General features: G+C 37.1%; 1 protein-coding gene across 1 annotated transcript in view; it reads right to left on the bottom strand.

Annotated features, from left to right (window-relative positions):
- LOC118179554 (lipopolysaccharide-induced tumor necrosis factor-alpha factor homolog) overlaps positions 1–17,842 on the bottom strand; it is an 88,538-nt gene that overhangs the window by 8,690 nt on the left and 62,006 nt on the right. Inside the window, exon 4 of the mRNA XM_035348724.2 lies at positions 10,881–11,028. Coding sequence (XP_035204615.1) covers positions 10,881–11,028 — 148 coding nt within the window. The remainder of the gene's footprint in view (positions 1–10,880; positions 11,029–17,842) is intronic.

Genomic DNA, 17,842 nt, shown 5'->3' with positions numbered 1-17,842 from the left:
GCATTTGATTTGTTAACATTCGGTGTCCTAAGAACCCACACATTTCCCCAACAGAACTGGATTGCGGTCTGGCGAATTTATTCGAAAACGATACCATGGAAACAGAAGTATTCATCTGCCGAGAAAGATGAATGCTTAAAGTTACCAGTCATTAAAAGAAATTCAGAGGCCACTAATATTTATGCATCTTTACCAAGAAACGCAAAGCCACATCTATGTGATTTTGGGCAATTACAAAAGTTAAGAATGTACACATCGATCAAACTACCACTATCAATACTGTTTTTCCACGTAAAAAAAAAAAAAAAAAAAAAAAAAAAATTGGATAGAAGCTGCGAGTACCACCTTTTGGTGTGTATTTCATAATGGCAATGCACTTGAGGACTATCTCAAGTGCTTTGCATGGGAAAAACCACGAAAACGTCCATGCAGCCAGCCCATTGGTGGGATTCGAACCTCCAAGCGAGTACCACGATAACTTCAAATGATTAGTTATCAGAATCTGAACGCCTAACATTTTCAATGCTATGAAATTGTTTTTAATATATTGAGATGATATTTCGTGCGATAATTAAATCACGAGACATCCGATTGCAACTGGTACACTTTCCTTTCATTAACCCTTCTCCAGAACAAACATTCTTCTGATATTTCTCAGGCAACTTGTGGGATCGTGTTCTCTTTGGAAACATAAACTCTACAAGATTCTACTAAGGAACCTGGCGACTTCTACGCAATAAATTCAAGGCTAAAGAGTAGTGCTGGACTAGCACTTTAAGTTAAGGCTAACTAGGTTGACTCGACATCTTACCCAAAGTGATAATTATTTAACTGGTCAAAAAGGCGTATCAGCAACTCCGAGTAACAACAAGGACAAACTTGTGTTGTGTGGCGGCTGAATAAACTCAAATATTCACCCATTTAAATACTCACTTCATTTATGTTTAAACTTGGCATCCTGCCGAAGAAATGCGAGTGGAAGTTGAGGAGTTCAGAGAAAGACAAAAAAAAAAAAAAAAAAAAAAAAAAAAAAAATTGAATAATTGGTAATTGAGCTAAGGGAATCCCTACCAATTTTAACAGCATTTAAATGTTTTCTAACTCATAATGTTTCCAACTTCAGTATCTTCCTGTTTCAAATTAGAATATGCATTTACTTTAGTAAAACTTAATCAGAAATTGTATATTAGTTACCAATATATACTTTCTCGAATATAATAACTTTATAATAAATAATACATCGTGTTCTATTATATATTCTATTCTTGCCGCTTATTACTGCAACGTACTCTTCAAATAACGAATGCCACATATTGCACGAATGCAGCTCATTTCTTATGTAATAAGGCGAAGTAAACTTATCAGGACTGTTATCTCTCCCTTATTTTTTTTTTCAAATGTATTTCTCAAATGAAAGGACTGTTGTAAAATGCTCAAATAATGACTTTAAAATCTCTCTCTCTATATATATATACGGGGTGATTCAGAATTCATCAATATTTGGTGGAGAGATAGGGAATAGGAAAAGAAGGAGATTTCACAGAGGAATGCATGGGCGCATATGCCATGTAGTAGGGCAAAATGACCCCAGTTGAATGATGGAAAGAACACGTAGAAAGGAAGTAAGGGAAAAAAACATTTGTTATCTTACATGTAACATTTCTTTGCATCGGTTTTACAGACTTACAAGAGGTGCTCGAACTGCTGACCATGTGCTATAATGCATGACTCACAACGGCGTTGCATGGACAACCGGACCTTCTGGAATATGCCTGGCATATCTGCAAGTTCATTCCAAGTATACCGGTTCATGTTACTTTTGCAAAGTCATTTAGTCTAATGACGACTGGCTGCACACGTCAAACAGCTCTGCTTAAGTATGGAAGTTCTGTACACACAGCGTCCTCTACACCACCATGCGTTCGTCTGCGCCCATACTTTCTTATCTGCTTTTCCTATTCCCTACCTTCCCACCAAATATGGATGATAAATTCTGAATCACCCTGTATATGCAATAGTGTATTTAATGATGTATTTAATTATGGCAAAGCACACTAAGGCTATCTGCCTAAGGATGGATGCCTTCGTGGAGGACTTTCTAATTCGTATACACGTTACACATGGGGAAAACCACGAAAACACCCATGCAGCCAGCTCGTTCGCGGGATTCAAACCTCGGACCGAACTACCAGTGTTCAGCGACTTTACCGCTCCGCCGCTCGTGGGTCTCTGTATATGCAATAAAACGACTCCATTACTGCGATAAAACTGCTTTATTATTGAAATAAGATGATTTGGTGAGAGTTGCAACGGACTGGGTCGGAGAGGACTTTGCTGCGTTATTAGAAAGATGACACTCGAAGAACACATATAACGGCAAACTCCACACATAATTTTATTTTTCGATAATGCACATTATCACTGTGGGTGCTCTATGCACCTCCCAGTTTTCTACAGCTCACATTTCTTAAAGAAGGGACTAAGTTTAAAAACGTAAACTCTACGAGGCTAGCGGCAATGCATAGCAGCGAAGCAAAAGAAAAGAAGGAAGCGTGGGAGTTGACATTTTACACGAATTCTATTTCAGATCACACGACAGTTTAATGTACGGGATTTTGGGTTTAGATTTCATCAGTAAGTGCGCATCAGAACTGCAGGGAGAAAAACATATTGCTGTTATTTTTAGAATGAAACGGAAGTTAAAGGGTTATTATTTATTATTTGAAAGCTAGGTTATATATTTTAGATATTTTATATTTTACATATAGATATGTAAAGAAGTATATAAAGCAAAATTCTAACTTAAGTCCGTAAATGAATTCGTAATAGTCCCTAAACTCTCCATTTTAATTCGAATATTGCCCCTTTCCATTTTAAAAATAGTAACTGCTTATAATAAACCTTCCTAACCCTTTCTAGGTCGGCGTTGCATCTCACACGTTCGGCGTTTTTGCGCCCGTAAGGTCGGCGTCGCATGCCATGCGACGAAGTGAAAATTTCCAATGTTGAAACTGAATTCGTCGCCACTCACACGTCTCTTTATATTCCGCGATTATTTTTGTATTTCTGAATATTGCTAAGATATGGCGCGACTAGTCCTATTTTCTTCACAATTTTTTCAGTGAGATTTCCAGTCTTGAATATCTGTTATTGAATATCCGCGTGATTACCTGATAGAATTTCAACTAAAAAACATTCAAATATTTTTGATATTCATAGCCAATTTTTACTTCCTTGTACAAAGTAAAAAGGAAGTATTGTAATCGCGAAAAGTTTCAGGCAGCATATTTAAACGAAAATATCCCATTTTGACCTCTTTCAAAAGCAATTTAACGATGTATTTCCGTGATATATGTACGTAAGGAGAGAATAAAACATTCTTTTCCTCCAAAAAAAATTCTGAAGAGAATTTTTCGTGGCGTCTGTACGAACGTATGTACGTACGTACGTATCTCGCATATCTCAAAAACGAGTAGCCTCAGAACGTTGAAATTTTGTGTATAGGACTGCTATAACATGTAGATGTGCAACTCGTATTTTGGTTGCAATCGGCCGCACCAAACGAATATAAATATATTTATATATGTAATGTTTTTAGTTATTCCAACACATCGTGGGTGAATGGTGAGGCTATTCCATTTCACGTTTTGGCAGATGGTTGACGAAGCTGGGATGATTGCACCACGGAGAAAAATGACGACTCAAAGACTTTTCACTTTTAACAGCATATCTTTATTTTATTTTAGAGCAGATGATTTTTTCCAGATGAAGTTACTCAAATAACTTATTCAGTAATTAAATTATTAGATAAGACTGACTTTAATACGTCATAACGTTCTAACAAAGAAAGAGGAGCATAGCGGAGGCAGAACGAAGGCGAGAAGACATCTGTATTAAAACGTTTCATACGATAAAAAAAAGTCTGGAACCTGTGAGAAGAGATGAATTTAGGGGCAGATTACCAAATTTAGAATGTTAATTTTGAGGTCGTCAATTATTTTTTTGAAACAGCTATCATATTTTGTTATATCTCACATATATATAGCCACTCTGTTACCTGGCTCAGTGACCTCACTTTCTTTACTCTTATATGTTTGTAAAGTGTACATTTTTTGCTTTAAAAGTGATTGAATTATGTTGTTCTTATCTTCCGGTTAAGGTTTTTATGCCTTTAGTAAATCTGTATGCAATATTTTTAGATTTATCAACAATTTTAAAATTAGTGCCGCTAAGCCTAATAATGTTTTTGATGGCGGCCATTGCTCTTGTTTACATTTGAAACAGCAGGATAGCGCATTTGTTGCCAATCTAGAGAAACTTAGCTTCGCAACAACATAGATAAAGGCCTTCATTTATTATTTAAATCATGCTTAATCCTTTCTGGAATTTTTTCGAGGAAATAAGCGTTAAGATTTATTTCGTAATTTTTAATACAGATATTTTGAGTTTTTATGTACTTTTGCCTTGTCGCGAAGTGAAAACTGAATTAATTGAATGAGAAATACTCAATCGTCTGTGGAAAACTGTTTCTTTTTTTTGTTTTGTTTGCTTACTTTCTTTTATACATCGTTCTAGCTTTATTATACACTGACTACCAATAAGTAATTGGACACCTGTGATAGAAAAGATAAACTAACTTTATTCAAAATCAATAGTTGGTAGAGTAATTAAAGCGTGGACCCTCCGGGGCATACTTTCCACAAGTCTTTGTATGACAGCTAATGGTATTTTCTTCCACTCAGCTTGGAGAAGACATAGGAGTTCCTTCACGGGTAGTGCACACCTGAATTCACCGATGCAACTCGTCCCAGAGGTTCTCGATAGGGTTCAGGTCTGAACTCTGGGCAGGCCAGTCCATTCGATGAACTCCATTGACACCATACAAAGCCTTGGTTAACGTCGAAACATGACGACTTGCATTGTCGTCCTGAAAGTAACAGGGGTCCAACCCGTAAAGCTGCCACAACGTAGGAAGCACATTGTCATCCAAAATACACTGGTATGCAAAAATTAAGGTCGAAGTCGAAAAATTAGCATATCAGATGAACGAAGAGGCAGAGCGGACAGAAAGTCCAATCAGGAGTTTAACTAAGGTGATGTACGGTAGCACATGCGCAGATATGCAGGTAGACGTAATGCGGGAGTGTCCGAGTAGTATAAAGCATGTTGTCGGTGTAAGATCAGTATTTCTGGCAAAGAGATTGCACGCCGTATAGCAGTTAAAATCACACCGAGTTGCTGCCTCAGCGAGAAATGACGAATAATCAATCTGTTAGACGACATCTGGATGCTTTTACCCAAGGTCGAATCTTTGGGAAGTTGGAGGAAGGCCGCAGTGTGACAAGTGTGGCTGCAGAGTTCGGAATTGCTCACAGCATCGTTTCACGACTTTGGAGACAATTTCAAACTACAGGAACAGCTATCCGGTGGTTTAGGAGTGGTCGTCAACGAGGAACCACACCCGCAGATGACCGGTATATTGCTTTACAGGCCAGAAGAAACAGGCGGCAGACAGGGACAGGTATGGAGGTGGCGGTGTTCTCGTTTGGGAAGGCATCATGCTTGGTAGTCGTACAGACCTTCACATCTTCGACGCAGGTTCAGTCAACGGGACCCGTTATTGTATCGAGATTCTTCTTCCATATGTGCGTCTTTTTAGAGGCACTATGGGTCCGCAGTTCCTTTTCATGGACGACAATGCACCATATCATCGCACAGTAGCTGCCGAACAGCTCTTAGAGAGTGAGGATATTGAACGTATGGATTGGCCGGCACGATCTCCGGATCTTAATCCCATCGAGCATGTATGGGATTTTCTAGGCAGACGCTTGGCAGCTCGTACCTTACCACAAGTAATGATTCCGGAGCTTCGACTGGCGCTGCAAGACGAATGGGCAGCAATGCCATAACAACTCATTGACACCCTCATTCTCAGCATGGGCAGACGCTCTGAAACCTGCCTAGCAGTCTGGGGAGATCATATCCCCTATTAAAGACCGGATGTTTCTTGCTGGACACCCATCACAGGGATGTTTCGGCCTTCAGTCGCATTGCGCTCCATGCTACCTTTTCAATAAAGCTTTCTCTTTTAGTAAGTGTTGCTTACATTACTCATGTCCTTACGTATTGGAGATCTTACGGTATTAAATGTGTTGATTTGGAAACCATGCCAGAATTCCACCTTCTCCGAACTTGACTGTTGGCACAATGCATTCTGGCAGGACACGTTCTCCAGGTAAACGCCATACGCAGACCCTGCCATCCGAACGGTAAAGGGTGAACCTTGATTCGTCACTCCAAAGAACCCGTTTCCACTGATCTACAGTCCAATTTAGATGTGCTTTGCACCACATTAACCGAGCAGCGCGCTTGGACTTTGTGATCAAAGGCTTATGGGCAGCAGCACGACCATGAAAACCAAGCAGATGTGCTTCCTTACGGATGGTATTCATTGAAACAATACTCCTGGATTCCTGTTGAAACTCCTCGCGGATGAGGACCATCGGTTGGGTGCGGTTCTTCCGAATTTCTCTGGACAGCACTCGTCGGTCCATAATCTCCCAGTTTCGTTGGTCTGCCGACTCCGTGGCACATTCCGACAACACCACTCACCTTCCACTTCTTAATCACATAGGTCACTGTCGATTTTGGGTACTTCAGATAGCTAGATATGTCCCTTAAGGATCGGCCACATTTGTGATACCTGATAATTATACCTTTCTCGAAATCAGAGATCTCCGAATTGAGAGGAATTCTGCCTGCGACTAAAGCCGATGCTGTTTCCTACACGATATATACCGGAGGTCCGTGACGTACCTTAGGATCGGAGATATCGTCATTTGCATAGGTGTCCAAATACTTATTGGTAGTCAGTGTAGTATTTGAACAGAACATGTGGCAACTATTAGATAATTCTTTAAATGATATAAATTTTGTGCTTTCTGAGTTATAATATGAACGAAATATAATACTGTTAAGTGAACCTAGCGCCAGAGTGTCGCTATGGTAAACAAAGTGAATTTTAAAGAATGCATTTATTCAATTGTGGTTTATGCGGTGTCGGCGAAGTAGGTTTAATTCAATCTAATAAGTTTAAATGAAATGCAAGAAAAATGCGTATAATTTAATATTCCGTACAAGGAAGTCATGTGGTGTACACATCAGATTTTTTGATAAAGCAAGCCGAACAATTTTTTTTCTTTTATTAAACAAATGATTTTGGTTTTGCGATAAATGCGGTTTTTATGCTCTGATGTTCAAGGCAGATTGTAAAGCTGTTTTAACAGTAAGGTTGAAAAACCATTTTCTAAAGCGTTTTTTGTGCAATTTTAATAATTATTTTTATGCAGATATTTATATTAAACACATCAAAACAGAGGTAATAAATATAGTATCACACTGTAGTTTTTTTTTTTTATTTAAAAGTTGGGTGTATTGCAGGGAAAACTGGTGATCAGTGGGACGGGATATCACATATTTGACCACCCGTAAGTTTAGCAAAAACTACTTACTGTAAAAAAGACTTATTTTGCATTTTCAAATTTAGGATACAACATATATTAATTTTCAGCAATAAAAAATGCTTTCTTTGGGTCAGAAATTCGAAAACAAAATCCGACCAAGAAAGGGCTAATCTGCGTTTCTTCAAAATTAATAATATCAAATGATTCTTAGATGAAGCTCATGACGCAGATAACTTACATAAATGGACCTTATAAGAGATAGACTAACCCAGTGGGCGGGGCGCGCGTCTTCGACATGTCGGCAAGAAAGAGTAGGGGCGATCTGGTTTACTTTAACACTGAAACCTATGGCGTTTGTATCACACAACTCTTTTTAATTATTAAATGTGATACGTTGTATAGTGATGAGATTATAAAAGCCACAGTTTTTTCCAAATAGGATTTAATATATCTCATTAAAGCACTTTTTACTGATTTTCGCGCATTTTTTTCACGCGTAATTCTTGTACAAACATCTTTACTCTGGTAAAATGGTAAAAATTCTAGGCATGAACTTAATTTTGCGTACAAATAACATAAAATTAAATAAGATTGATAGTACGTGATACTTTGAAATAAATAAGGTAAAATTAACAAGGTCTGATAACTTTTTAAAAAATTTTAATGACTATTTTCAGGCAGTGATTTTCAAAACTATAATAACATTACAAAACAATCACTTATTTGATTATATCATCTTTAACTTATTAACATTAAAGTGGAATATTTCTTTTAGTAATTTATAAAATTCGGAGAATAACATTTTCTGAGTGTAATGAAGGGGGGAAAAAAGGTAAAATAAATTCTAGAAGCACTCAGATTTATATTACGCCCAAAAGGAACCTTTTTTTTAACGTTTTGTGTGTTACCTATATTTATTGAATATCATGTTCTTCGCCCGTAAACCACATACATTTGAAAACAGCATATCTTTAGAATTTTCGCACTGGAGATAAAACTGTTATTTTTTGTACAGTGCTCTCTCTGAACTCGTTGAGTTTGTTAATAAAAAATTCATTAAAGTTTTACAAAATATGAAATAGATTAAAACAAATTCGAAATTCAGCCGTCCAGATGCCGTTCGAAAATAAAAATATGAAGAAATTCTAATTTGTGAAATGAGGCGCTACAACTAGCTTTTTCTTGACAATTATACACGCTGCAATAGGCAACCACTGTTACATTTCTGCAAGTCGTCCCTACTCCTTCGGATGTGATCAAGGTGACAGCTCGAGGGAGGAAACCTATTTGGGTTAGTTTGTTTCTTACAAGGTTCATGTTTACATAAAAACATCAGCCAATAATAGTTTTTAGAAGCTTAAGTGTTAACCAATCAAGATAAAACAAACCGAAACTAAGTTATTAATGAAGCGTAACTCAAATCACTTTTAACTTAACTTTCATCTTGAACATGTCGCATTCTTGTTCTTTCCTGCTGTCTCGTGAAAATATCGCCGTATACCCGTCTCTTTTGTCCATCCTATTGTCATACGATATACAGCAGGCTCAAATGTGATCTAGAACAGACGTCTACTACGCTACTTTATCTGTGTTCGCTTTAAAATTTAAAAGAAAATATTAATATCGCCCACGACTTTAACTGTGTCTTTATGTTTCAGTATGCCATCAAGGTTTAAATCATAACATTTTTTACTAGCCGGTAGGAAAATAGCCTTCGAGGAAATTCTCGTGTCATTGAAATCTTTTGCAGAAAGTTCGCGTCAAGACTGTTGCTTTTATCTTCTTGTGTTTGTGATCCATACCGAAACAGGTTAAAAAAGGTCCAGCGAAATATAATGTATTACGACTTTAATCCAACGTAACAGATTCAATTTGGAAATAATGCAACCACCTTCTTCAAAACCTGGCTTGTGCGAAAAGTTCAGTAGCAGTATCAAGGAATGGAAAAGGAAACTCCCTACCAGAATGAGTTTTTAGAATCGCGTTCAATGCAAATGAGTTAGAAGTAGTATTTAAAGCAAGTCCTACTTATTTCAATATAAAGAGTGCTTAGGAGTCCTTAGTGGCGCGTGTTTGCTTTCCTGGCTCATTCATCCTTGAAGCTGTTAGACTCGGCTGTATTGTGCGTGCTTGTTGATAATCGCCGGCTAGTTTAATTTAAGGACCAACTACGTTAGATGTTTGTGTCTAGCTTCGACTAAATATATTTTAGTTAGTTTTAGATTAGTTTCTTATTTTTTATCCCGATTTAAAAGCACGAATAGAGGCTTTCCTGTAAATCAGAGAAGGGGGCCAACTGTTATTATTTCTCTGAGTGAATAAAAGGCTATTTATTAGCCCTTCTCGTGTCTACATTGTTAGTGCTTGAACTCAGAGATAATCCACTTCACGGTTCACTAGGTTCCTCGACATTTTATCATAGACAAAGCGAGAGACATAATAAGCATTATAGTAATTCCAAGGTCTTCAATCAGAATGTTTGCAGAAATGTGCCTTCAACTGCTGGCACGATTACTATTTATCCATTTCAGACTTCTACGATTTGAATTTTCAAATGAGTGGTTCTCAATAGCTATAGGTTAACAATGCGCATTGATACCGCTCTGCAATGTCTGTAGAGTTCAGGAAATTTTATTATTATACGTATTAATTTATCGCCCCTGCGTCGACTATTATAATAGTGCATTATTAATGTATAATGTAATACGATGTATTACTATTGTGATAATTCAACATAGTAACAACACTTTTTGATGTAAGCATCTTTATATTGTATAATAAGCATTGTTATTGTAGGAATCCGCAATACCCTTGTTTTCACCATCTGCCCTTGTTTGCAATATTCTTTTTCTGAACAGTTGCGGGATTCGGACGATACCCGAATAGTCAGTGAAAGAAGCCCGGGTGTCCGGATCCTGCTGTCACCTGTGGCAAATTGTCACGACTTTTGAGATAAGTGGTAAAATGACAGAAGAATTGGTCAGCATATATATATATATATTAATTCTAGAAGGCATATAATAACATGGAATTCACTGAAGACCGACTACCTCAAACCTTTCCAGATACAGTAAAGTTTATTAGTTTATGGCTGCAAATATTGCAGTTGCGCATGTACTTTATACGCCCTGTTTTGGAGTCTGCAGGCTATGACAAAATTTTAGACTTATACGCACATTTTATTTTACCTGTTGCTCAAATGTTTGATCATCATTGAAAGTTTCGTCTCATCGGAATTCCGATAGCTTTCCTTGTTGGTACCTTACGCCATTAAACTCTTGCGTGCTTTCTTGAATAAACAATCTAAAAAAGCATCTCTCTTTTTTTTTCCAGCTCAATAATTTCAGTCACCGATATTAAACTTGTGCTACAGTATTCATTGAAAATAAAATAAAGGAATAAAATGTGCATACTTACAAAATGAAGCAAACGATTGCAGCGGCAAGCCAAGCACAGGCTCCGTTTTCAGCAATGGTTGTAGTCATAACTGTCTGACGGCAATTGCCACATGTTACTTGCACAGGACTGTCACCGAATGGTGGTAATGGAGCAACAACTACAGTAGCTGCAAAAGGAAAAGTAGTATACGACTTAAAATATATAAACTGTATCGTTTCAGAACGCAAGATAATTTAAATAAGAAAAATAATTATTTCATAAGCTAGTCTTTTCAGCTAAAAATTATGAATATTAAATCTCTTTAAAAACCCAAAAGCTCACATCCTGAATTGTTGTAAATTTATATCAATATCTGGCTGATTGGATTGCATTTTGTTTTTTTTTACGTTTTTTATAGCGTTATGTATTTTTTAAAATCTTTTATTTCATACAAGATATTGTAAATCTTGTAATTCGAAATCGATCGGTGTTTGAATTGTACAGATAGCTAGCTCACTGAGAATTGGAGATATGAGCAGAAACGCTCCTGATAGGCCCTGAGGACAGCTGGCAATTTCTTGCAAATCGGACGCCATTAACATATTTTGGCAATGCTAGGAGCCAGTTTTCTCAACTTCGAGAAGTACTTGAACATCCCTATAAATATGAAGCCAAAAACCAGTCAGTTCAATTACTCAGTTCCTAATCGCGCAACTGTACTGAGCTCTTGTTTGTTGGTTACCTCTCTTAACTTTTCCTTAATTAGGACTGATTTTGGTGTCTGCAACATTTCTTACATGTTGAGGAGATTTTGCTTTTTCATTACTATTCTCTTTGAGCTGTTTTGCATCTAATGGTTCTGTGAGACTAAAGGTGCATCCAAGAGATAATAAGAGGTTTTGTTAACAATAACAACATTTATTTACAAGAAAATATACGAAAATTTCAATCAATTAGAGATATATTATTAGGCATCTCTGCCTTCCACGTCTTACACCTTTAGTATCCTGCCTGCCACTGACTATTAGGACGAACACAGCGCCCTCTAGTCAGAATGACGCTGGAAATACGTAATACTCCCCACCTGAACTCACTTGAGTTCACTTACCATTGAATTTCAACTAAATTTACATTCAGGAACCATTTAAAATTACAAGAATAAAAATATAAATAGCATATTATATCAAATACAAAGCTTCAAAATTATTCAATCACTTGACACACAAAAACAAATTACACTTTTAACTTCCAAAGAAAATTGTTCAAATATCAAGCATTAAAATATAAGCACAATTAAACTGTCATTAATACACAGATAGAACATTAACAGGTTGCAACTCAATTAAATTAACACAATTAAGGATTAATTTCCAAATTATACACAAGTTATACTGAGCGTTTTATTTGTCCTTTAGGAGTCTGAATAAGAAGAGAACGAACTTTTCCATCTCTTCCTGGATATAGCTCTAAAACTTTTCCCATCATCCACATATTTCTAGGATAACGCTCATCATTAATCAAAACAATATCATTCACTTTAAATGAAACTATTTTACCTGGTTGTGGAGAAATATAAGCTGATCTTAGATTAAGTAAATATTCCTTTCTCCACCTGTTCCAGAAGTGATTCAAAAGTGTTTGCTGATATTTATATTTCTTTACCAAAGAATTCTTATTAACATTTAAATTTTCATTTTTATGTTTTATTACAGGTAAAGACACCAATCTTTTACCAATAAGAAAATGAGATGGGGTGAGTGGAGAGGGTTCTGAGGGTTCGTTGTACAGATACGTGATAGGCCTGGAATTAACCAGAGCTTCAATTTCCGAAAAAACAGTTTCCAATTCCTTCAAAGAAAGAGAGGATCGTCCAACAATTTTCTTTAAGCAGGTTTTAACCGTCCGTATCTGTCTCTCCCAGAAACCTCCCCACCATGGACTTTTTTCAACTATAAAATTCCAAACTATACCTTTAGAAGCAAACAAATTTTTAACTTGATCATTATCTATCTGATTCCACCATTTTTTCAATTCACTATTTGCTTTTTTAAAAGCTTTGGCATTATCAGAATATATAGTGGAACATAATCCTCGATGAGAAACAAATCGTCGGAATCCTAACAAAAAAGAATCAGCACTTATGTTAAGAACTACTTCTAAGTGGATAGCTCTTGTCACTGCACAGCTGAATATAAGTAAATAACACTTTGAATTAAAATCACGAACAAAAAATGGTCCGGCAAAATCCACACCGCATACATCAAATGGTGGATGCTCTTGAATTCTATCAGTCGGTAAAGGGGCAACCACCTGCATTCCAGATTTCACTTTGAATCGTCTACAAATCAGACAGTTATTTAACACTTTTTTCACAAATTGACGACCTTTAACAATCCAGAATTGTTCTCGTAAATGTGTTAAAGTTGCATCAACACCTAAATGGCACATTTTAGTATGAGAATCACAGATAAGTAGTTCAACAAATTTATCATTAGATGGAAGAAGCCAAGGATGTTTGGCTCGCATATCGTTACTTGAAAACTGTAAACGTCCCTTTAAACAAAGTAAGTTATTATCATCAAGTTCAGGATTCAAATTAAATATGCGTGAACTCTTATCGATAGTTCCTTTAGAAAGAAGTTGGGTAACTTCTGTACTATAATGTTTGAATTGAGTAGCTGTGATCCAAAAACGCAAAGCTTGCTCGAGTTCTGGAGCACATATAGGTCCATTTAATTTTGTAGAATTAGGTTTAGAATTGTGCACAAACCTTTTAATCCAAGTAGTAACACGCAGTAATCTACTTAATTCGCTGAAGTCATTAACGTCCAGTAACGACGACATAGGTAAGTTTCCATTAGCTGAACTGGTTACCATGGAATTAACCAGTGCAGTCCGTCGCTCTTTCACTATAACGCGCTCATCACAGATGTCATTAAAATGTTGTAGCGATTCTTGAAGAGGCCACGAGTAAAGCGGTTTAGACAACCAAACAGGGCCTGACCACCACAGAGAACTTGTAAGAATCCTCCTAGCCGATTCTCCTCTAGTAGTAAGGTCTGCGGGATTGTCGGAGCCACTGCAATGGTTCCAACACTCTGGTAGAGTCAGCGACTGCATTTGAGCTACTCTGTTGGCGACAAATGGTTTCCAGTAATGATGACTAATTGCTTCCGGTATTCCACATTCGCGGACAAGATGCACCAATTTTGCATCTAATGGTTCTGTGAGACTAAAGGTGCATCCAAGAGATAATAAGAGGTTTTGTTAACAATAACAACATTTATTTACAAGAAAATATACGAAAATTTCAATCAATTAGAGATATATTATCTCTGCCTTCCACGTCTTACACCTTTAGTATCCTGCCTGCCACTGACTATTAGGACGAACGCAGCGCCCTCTAGTCAGAATGACGCTGGAAATACGTAATAAGCTGTTTCTAGGATTTACCTTGCTGGTATGAGATGGGATTTCTTTCAATAAAACGCCAGTTCCTCCTACTCACCTGGAGTCATTATTAAACAGGTCTTTGTATGCCGTAGCGAGTAGCAATATTAAGACATTGGTCGCGGTTATTTACTTTTAGAACAACACCCAAAATTTTGTTGTATTTTAATACTTTATAATGTTCCTCGATAGTTTGTCTAGATATAACGTCGAGGAACATTATGAACTAAGCAACAAATTATCGCTGAGTTCCAATAGAGGTATACAGAGACGTGAGAAAGGTTAAAATACCCTTTTATTCAAAGAAATAATAACAGATGGCCCCTTCTCGGGCTTATAGGAAAGCCTCCACTTGGAATTTTAAATCAGGATAATAAAACAAGAAACTTACCTAATACTAAACTAAATAGACTTAGCCGAAGCCAGACACAAATACCTAACGTAGTTGGCTCTTAAATTAAATTAGCCTGCGATTCGCAACAGGCACATACAATACGACCGAGTGTAATAGATTCGAGAATGAAGTAGCCAGAAAGAAAACACTCGCCACTAAAAACCCCTGAGCACTCTCTTTCGAAGTAAGTTGAACTTTCTTTAAATACTTTTTCTAACTCATTTGTATTCAACGCGATTCTACAAACTCATTCTGGTATGGAGTTGTAAGTGGGAAACATGAATTGAAAGAAAAGGGTTTCAAAATTAAAATACACCTTACAGTCTGATGGTGAGTCAGATGACTTTCTGAAGAAATCTAGTTCGCATTTATGAGAAAAATCTTGAAAAACGCCGATGCCACCCCGCTCACCATGATGCGAATTACCGGTGTTTTCAGACTCATCCATTCGGCCACTGATGGAGTCTTAGCACTTTTAGGTCCTGTTATTTCACACTTATTATTGTCCTGTTATTGTGTGACTGATCTTAAACCAGGAATATATTTTCATAGTATTATGAAGTAAGGTTTGCAAATAAGTTATTTTGGTTGAATATTATGTATTTCGTATGTTTTATAGTAAATGAAATTGTGTTGTTTTGATTTTAAGATTTTAAACGCTTTAATGTAATTTTGATTTTAAAACTGTTTTAAAAGGGTGGAGTGTTAGTCTTTGAAAGATCTTATTGGTTTAATGTGAAGTTTACCAGAAAAAAATTTAGATCTGATGCTTTGTTTGTCTTACTGTTTTGTATGTTTGTGTTTTATTTTTGTATGTTTCTTATTTATTAACAAGCTTGGTATGATCGAGGGCGACCTATATTGGTCATAAGGTTGACTTATATTGATCATTGACAAGGGGGACTGGGTCGTCCTCCAATCCAACACCTTTACAATCACTTCCCAGGTAATCTTGAAGGAAACTCCTGAGAGCTGTGCGTTAAAGTCCTTATCCCATATGCTTTCGCTATGCGGAACTGGATGTCAAAAGACACATTTCTCAGAACCCGCACATCTCCACGAAACCTACGTAGCTAGGTTAACATTTCCACTTACTAAACAGATTTGAATGCCAAATAGTGATCGATTATCGCTCAGATTGGAATCACGTGATCCTTTAGAAGCAGATATTTCGTTTCATTGGTTGATCTCTACCCGGGACATAGCTGCAGGCGGAACATTTTCGTTGAAGTTTCAAAATATCCGACGTAGCTGGGACGTCTTTTCCGTAGCTAGGCGGGACTTCGTTTCAGCGGAGCATTTTTTTTAGGAATCCTCCCCTTTAAACCAATGGTACCCAATTCTCTTTTTTTCACCTTGTTTGATTTCGAGACCGTTCATAACATTTCTGCTGGATTTTTATACCCATTTGCACGAAATTTGACATATAATTATATCATGCCATCAGGGATCGGTATAGAAAAGCAAAATAACAGCAGACATTAAATTCATACGAGACACGAAACGGGGAAAATACATTTGAAGAAACACATCCGCTTTTAACACCCCTATGACCAGCGAGTTTTCCATGCGATTGATAAAACTGCTGGCATCCTTTTGTTAATTGTTGTATATGTATTAAAAAAAAGTTGCGTCAATATCTGCTGCCTACTTGCATCCATGTAACTCCCTTAATGATAAACACATCTCTTAATTTAAATATAATAGCGGCCCACCAGCGGCCGAGCGGTAAAAGTCGCTGAACACTGGTAGTTCAGCCCGAGGTTCGAATCCCGGGAACGGGCTGGCTGCATGGGCGTTTTCGTGGTTTTCCACATGTGTAACGTGTATACGAGTCAGATTCCCTTAGAAAGTCCTCCATGAAGGCATCCCTCCCCTTAGGCAGATAGCTCTAGTGTGCTTTGCCATAATTAAATAAACCAAACCTTAATATAATAGATAAACTTTGAACAGTTGAATTATTCAGACTTGCTGCTGGACATGAGAGTCTAACGAATCATCTACGCTACACTGACATTTTAACAAATCCAAATTGCCCGCTCTGTAGAAAAGCTAAAGAAATGAATAGAATCCACAGTACTCGACATATCGTGGAGTCTTCGATAAATGAGGCGTTGAAGCGTAGGCATTGAATAGTTAGCACTTGCGCCATAGAATGAAAGCTGCACCACTTACTTCAGTGTGAAGGACATGCTACCTTGCAGCTCTTCTTTTCATTTATTTGGCATTCAAAAAGAGGAAAAAAGAGAGGGTTGATATAACAGAGCAATATATCAGCAATTAGTAGAATTCTACGTTTAGCCAGTTTAAAAGAGGACAGAGTTTTGATACATATCTTGTCAACGCCCTGTGCGACCAAGACAAGTCTTTCTAGAGTATCGGGAGTCGAAGTATGCAGAGTTACGTTGGTTAATCACAGAAATGGTTGAATAACGTCCAATAATAGTAATTGTCGGTGTAAGATGAAGCTGTCTGAAAGGTGCATGCAGGTACTAACACGGATTATACGAAGATAACAACAAACTGTCTACGTGCTCTTGCAACTGAAAGCAACTACACGTGCTATAGTCCCAGCTGAAATCACTCATATGCGGGGGAATATAATCATCCTATACCACGGCACGGACATAAGGAAAAATACATAATGGTAATTGCACATACTTTCAGATGACATTATTTTCTCTTAGCGTAATGACGTTTAGGCGGGGTTCTTACGGTTTTGTTTTCATCGAATAACAGGCATGAGTGACAAGGAAACCTGAAAATTATCGTTTGTTTTCTTTGAAAACATTTAGCAGCAGCGTTCTGTAAATGGCTTCTTGTTTCACGCAAAAATAAAATTATAAAATCTTTCAAAGATGCTGATACTATCAGAAGCAATCTTAAATGCTTAAGATTATATAAATAGCTGAATGAATTCAGTGCAAAATCCAAAACACGATGATCTCGATCCAACTGTAAAAGCATTATGCGCCAGTAAGTGTTTTATTATTATTGCAATTTTGTTGCATATCGTTTCTTTCACATTGCAGAAATATTTCCTTTGCAAATATTTTGTTATTTCCATGTTGATGTCCATGCCGTTCTAATATATCTGTTGCCTTAAATCATGGGTGTCTAAAGTAAGGCCCGAAAGTCTGCGGCCCAAACGCAAATC

This window comes from Stegodyphus dumicola, chromosome 1 (assembly GCF_044657685.1).
Source record: "Stegodyphus dumicola isolate Sdum_Otavi_A_Nest chromosome 1, ASM4465768v1".
NCBI classification, from domain to species: Eukaryota; Metazoa; Arthropoda; class Arachnida; order Araneae; family Eresidae; genus Stegodyphus; species Stegodyphus dumicola.
Note: the sequence above shows the minus strand (reverse complement) of the source record. Positions and strands in the feature narration are given on the sequence as shown.